Source organism: Pterocles gutturalis, unplaced genomic scaffold (genome assembly GCF_000699245.1).
Source record: "Pterocles gutturalis isolate BGI_N339 unplaced genomic scaffold, ASM69924v1 scaffold42889, whole genome shotgun sequence".
NCBI lineage: Eukaryota > Metazoa > Chordata > Aves > Pterocliformes > Pteroclidae > Pterocles > Pterocles gutturalis.
In genome coordinates this window covers 27,190-33,189 of record NW_010132242.1, presented here as the reverse complement: position 1 = coordinate 33,189, position 6,000 = coordinate 27,190, and the positions used below count along the sequence as shown (strand labels likewise).

At 38.1% G+C, this 6,000-nt stretch overlaps 1 protein-coding gene across 1 annotated transcript in view; it reads right to left on the bottom strand.

Moving 5' to 3' along the window:
* The window catches only part of LOC104467170 (TBC1 domain family member 1-like), a gene marked incomplete at both ends in the record, with an annotated part of 38,347 nt that overhangs the window by 13,634 nt on the left and 18,713 nt on the right, over window positions 1-6,000 (bottom strand). The window contains 3 exons of the mRNA XM_010080839.1: window positions 1,055-1,194; window positions 2,361-2,480; window positions 4,442-4,570. Coding sequence (XP_010079141.1) covers window positions 1,055-1,194; window positions 2,361-2,480; window positions 4,442-4,570 — 389 coding nt within the window. The remainder of the gene's footprint in view (window positions 1-1,054; window positions 1,195-2,360; window positions 2,481-4,441; window positions 4,571-6,000) is intronic.

The following is a 6,000-nucleotide window of genomic DNA, read 5'->3' as shown; positions in this document are numbered from 1 at the left end:
ACCGCTCCTTCATATGCCTTGAAGTATAAGAGAGCATTTCACATATTTACACAACATGCCCTTGAGATTTCTTTGTTTTGAAGTACGCTAAATTTGAGAGGCATCTATGCCCACACACAGCTTACCCTATTGTCAGCCAAATTACGTTACAAGCAATGCATTAATGACAGAAACACTTCTGTGTGGTGTCCAGTTAATCAAGATCTCTCTTTAAGAAGCAAGAAAAATGTCTCAGTGACGTTAAGACGATTATTTCTTATTACATTTGCTATAATGTACTGTTCCCTCTTCTTCCCTTATTTCTTACACAATGGCATTAGAGATCAGTCAGAAGGAAGAGCTTGCAGAGCTCAAGCTGTTAAATTCAAACTTTAGTGAGCCAGAAACCACTACCTACAGACACAAGCTTCTCTGAGGCATTCTTGGCCTCACACGTGCTGTAGTTTCTGGGTCACATAAAGTTGAGATGCATAAAATGATGCACGTGTATGCTCACATGCAGCGATTTTTTTCTAGTCTGTGATTCTTTATCTTTACAGAATTTCATAAAAGAAATATGAGAACTATGGCTCAAGTGGCAAAGTATCACAGTCTGGAGCAGCATACATGAGGTCAAATTCAATCTGGTATGAAGTACACACTACAGAACTCAACCAAGGGCATAAAAGAAATTTAACTCCTTCTGATAGGCCTGGATTTTTCTAGTCCATAGTTCTAGACTCCAGCATGGAAAGATGAAATAGAAGCATCACCTTTTCTTCAAAGCAATACTCGGTGGTACATTTTTTTCCCAGAAATCATTAGAATACTACACATAAAAATAACTTATTCTCTGGTTAATCTGACACAATCAAAACTATGTTACATACAATACTGAAAAATAAAAACTCAACAGTTGATGAGCTTAGCATAACCAAAAAGTAGGTGGGAAGCTGCAAAGACAGTACAAACAGAGCACCAGGCAAATATATCCACTCGGCAGATAAAATGATCCATGCTACACAGACTACATCCACTAACATTGTTCACGAGAGCAAATAAACACAGACTTTACCATCATATCGGCTGGGAGAATCACATGCTTTCTGAGGAGTTGCCACTCGCAGGAATATCTGTTGCCTCCATGAATGCCGTCGAGTCCTTACAGGGCTGTCCGCACCAATGGCCTCCTGGCTGTGTTTGGATTCGTAGTTGCTAAAATTGCAGAACACAGAATGGCTTTTGAGTAGGTTACCTGAATCTGCTAGTAAGAGTGACACAGTCTTCAGAGAATATAACACAAACGATCATGTAAGGAGTGCAGTGCGCTGTGCACATGCTGAGGCAAGCTCTTAGTGTTAGGTAGTGAAGCTCGCTTTGTGGCAGCAGGCTTATACAAGGCTGCAAACATCACTTAGGTGATGAAAAGGGGCTACCAGCTCTGGGCAATCTGCTTTCTCCAGTTTTATTTTCAGCCTTCTTTGCAGCAGTGTATTAAACACAATGCATCAAAGACACATACACCATAATGTATCTTTACCATTCTGCTATTTAAATGCAATTTACAAAATCTAGCAATTATTCACAGGAGACTCAAAGAACTGCTGATGCCTTTTATCAGTACACATTGAGGAACTTTATAAACACCAACTGAACTTCCAGCCTTCTGTGAACAGAGTACACAATATACTCCCTCACAACACAGACTTGGAGCAAAACCTTAGTGTTCACAAGTCACCATCTGAAATAGGCAACAAACTTTGGAAGAGTGTCCAGGAGCCCTGGATGTTACTCCTTTGATGCAATCCACAAACTGCATACAGAGGTTTTTATTCAAATCATGAAAGGAAATAGTGAACAGCAATGCTGTTTTCCTATTAAAAATCCCACAAATAACTTTCACCCGTTACATCTTGAAACTATTCATTGCTTTATTCCAGTCACTGGCTAAATGGTTGCGTAAGTCTGTTGAAGCTGAAAGGGATAAATGAACTTCAAATAGCTCTGGCAGCAATTGGGAGGAGAATTTTACAGGCCATCCTCTCCTTCCAATCTGAGGACACTGACATTGCTTAGGATGAACCACACATATCCTCTTAACTGAAAACTGCTCATACAGTCCTTTGGCAGGAATAATCAAAAAAGTACATAGATGGAAGTTGCAAGACCATTACAACATCAAAATGGCTAAGTTCTGCAGTCTTAACGGGAGAGAAGTCTGGGATAGCTCCAACCTTTTGACAGCAATCACATGCAGAATACATGCAAATGAACTGTTGCACAAATCTGGTTTTGCAAGAGTGAGAATCATTTGAAATATTTCAGAGAAATAAACCTTTGAAAATACAGTTTTACCTCCAGGGTTTAAGAGAGAACCCTACCTTGTTGTGTTCCTAAATTCAGAGGTGTTATTTTCATCTACAGGAGCCAGAAATTTTAAGAAATTTGGCACAGAAGAGGAAGAATGAAGCTTTTTCCTTAAGGCAGTACGGTAGGAGATGCTGAGAGTGCAGTTGGGAAAAGTATAGTTTAGAACAAAGAAGTATAAATTTACAGCAAAAAAATTATACATACTGCTAAGTTTCAAACAAAAAGCAGCTAAATCCTGAAGGCCTGAATATCAAGGAAACCAATGTCAAACTGCTAACAAAGTGCTACTTTAAAATACATACTTGTTTGGGCAAACAAAAATGTTCCAATATAAATAAATGTACTTCCAGTAAAGTTATTATTCTTTGTTATATCCCAAGACTTTCAGTGCACGTTTTAAGTAAATTCCTTTAATGAAATAAGAACTGACACCAACCTTATCATTGCACGTTTACTTAAATATCAGTTTCAACGATTGACGAAGTTTGGGTGAGAAGGCTAGAAAAAGCTGACAGATAATCATTGTGATGGCAAATGAAAAATAAGACTGCCAAAAACCATTTTGTAAAGCATTAATAGGGTTTTATTCAGACAAGTTTGTAACTTTTAACTTAAAAGCTTAGCCTTCTGATTGATCATTTAGGATTGTGGCTCTGTTTATGCAACAAACAGGAGCACTAATCAAATTTTAGCAACAGCTTTCTGGCCAGCATAATTCTGCTCTTTCTTTTCAAATAACAAGCCTCCAACATACTCAGAAGGTTAACAGAAGGAAGTGAGAACAACTTTGATTAGGAAAAATTTCTGCATGGAATTAAAACATAGGAAATTACATGGATGATGATACTAAAAGACCTTTTCTCAGAAAGTGCACAAAAACAGGTGTATAGAATTTACTCCTGAAAAACTAAGTTCAAGAAAGAACTGCTTCTGAAAAACCATAATGACATATCTGGAGTGTATTTAGCGCTGTCTCCCGAAGATGTGAATGAGATGGGGGGGATACTCTGGTCTAAGCACTAGTATGAAGTGAAGCTGTTCTTCAGTAGGTGGTGCGGAACATGACGAAGATAAGGCTGTAGCATGGTGTGCCCTGCAAACAGGTTTCACTTACAATCGTATGGTAAATCCATCACAACTACATGGTAATTTCACTTTCAGAATATAATCAACTTGGGCAGTTTGACTTTATTGATTCAAGTTCAAAAACAAACAACAAACAGCAACAAAAATTGCTTGTCAACAGCCGGTGACTGTTGACAGCGCTTCCAAGGTCATTTGGTCTCATTAGCCTTTTGAGCTAAAACAAGAAGTTTTAGCTCAAAGGGTTAAGAAGGGGTTTCATGGCTAAGATTTTTGGGGAGCTACTTGTTTCAGGTTCTCAGGGACATGATGGGTTAATGCCTGTTTCTCAACATTCTCTGTATGTATTTTTGTTCTAAGAAAGAAGGCACAGAAAAGTATCATTTATATTGCTCCGAGCAGCAAAGGCAAATACATGAGCTGGTGGGTTGGGGGGTTTTGTTTGTTCTTGGTTTTTTTTTGTTTGTTTGTTTTGGGAGGAGAGTGGGGTGAGGTGCTTTTTTTGGTTGTTTATGGTTTTTGGCTGTTTGTGGGTTTTTTTGTATCAGCTCTCCACAGTCCTGCTATTTCTTGCCCCATTTAGTTAACTTAGTCAATTTGCCTTTAATGTCAGGCACAAAAGAATATTAATATATTTCTGTGTTAGCATGAACAAAGCAGAACAGAACTGAATGATCCAGGAGGAACTGAGTGAGCTGGATCACAGGTTCTTGGCAACTTATCTTTCATACAATTCAAGCAGTGCTGCTGTCTGCTGCATAACAAGTTGCTTTGGAGCAACTGGCTCTAAAGAAAGCCATGTGTCCATCTGAAATAATTTTATTTATTAAAACAAAATCATGTAAGTAGCAGCTCTACATTCAGTAGTGGAGGAGTTAAAGAGTTCCCTCTCCCACAAAAATCTACCACCTTTGGTCTATATTATTTTAACTATTTGCACTATGGAGCTTCACAGTTATGACAGGGTAAAACAAACCCTACTCCAAACTATGTACAGGTGTTAGCTCACCTCTTTTGTGCAAAATGCCCACTTTGTTCTCCACTTGGATTATGCCTTAGATATTTTAAAAAGTTGGGTGAAGAGGCCGAGGGATTAAGACGAGCTAGAGTAGGAGAACGTGCAAGTTGACCGGAAGAACTTTGAGATTCGCCGACAGATGCGTTCAAACCATATAGCGGGATTCCAACCAGAGAGATGGAGTTGAAGTAGCACAAAAGAAAAAACACAGTAAGAGAGGAAAGGGGGGGGAAGGAAGTGAAATCCCTTCTCTAATCTTTGAAAGGGACCTGATATATACAAATGTGCATATCTTATGTTTTTCACAGTTAATGCAGTAATTTTAAGAGGCTGAACATTTCAACCCAATCAGCGAAGTCCCAGATACACACTTACAGGCTTCAGCATTTCAGCATATGACTAAATCTAAAGTCCCAAAAAATTGTCACTGACAAACCCCTTTCTTCTCCCTAATATGTACTTCCCCTTGGTATCTATGATAAAGTCAGGCATATGATCAAGAGTTCTAATGGATGAGAAGTTAAATGCCACAGGAAGAACTGAATTTATCTACACTTTGGAAATAACTTATGAACTGAAGTAAGCTGTTCAAAAACACTTATAAAACATACAAAGCTTGTTAAGTCTATCATTCCAGTGATTTTTGAGACCTTTCAGTATACTTTCCTTCTAAGTTTTCAATTTCCCCTGGTTCTGTACACTTGCTATGAAAGGAAGCAACAATGATTTCTTTTTGGCTTTAGTTATGGGAGAAGCACACACACTCAGGTCTTTAAAAATTACATGATCAAACTCAAATAGAAATAACCAGGGAAATTAAAAAAATAATTTCTAGCTACATTCCTATAGTAAGATAAGAACTGATTGAACAAGCAGCTACAAGCATCAGGGCAACTCTTATGAAGATAACAGACCAACAACACAAGTCTTAAAGTGCACTACAAAAACATTCTAGTATTTTAGAATTAAAAAGGTTCAAAGAAGGGACAAAAAGGCAACCCAGGTTATGTTACCATTCCAATACTATAATTCTCCTTTTTTCACTGTCATCACCTATTTCAGGCATGTTCATTTACTGCCCTGCCTCCTGCAGGGAAAAATGAGCTGGAACACATACAGATTTCCTACTGTCTAACTTGTGTAAACAAGCAGTTTTGGCAGTAAAACAGAAGCCTACAGACAGAAATGTTTCCACGGTAATTGGAAAAAGCCAGATAGAGGGAGGGAAGAAAACTGCCATAAAGAGGAAACTTTACAGATACAGAGGCAAGCTTTTGAAGGATAGCCTGAAGAATATTATCATGAAGGCAAGCAGTAGCTTGTTTTTGTGAGTAAAATCTACATAGGCTTATTGGAAAGCTAGACAGGAGCCTCACCTCTATCAACAATTGGGCTATTTATGTCAGTTTAGTGTGTTATTTTAAAGTCTCATATGAATTCACCAACTAGTAAGGTTTTCAGCATCACAAATGCTACTGGATTTTTCTCTACAAACAGATGAGGAGTAGCATTTGTCTATACTGCTTGCAGATCAAAACAACAAAAATTAA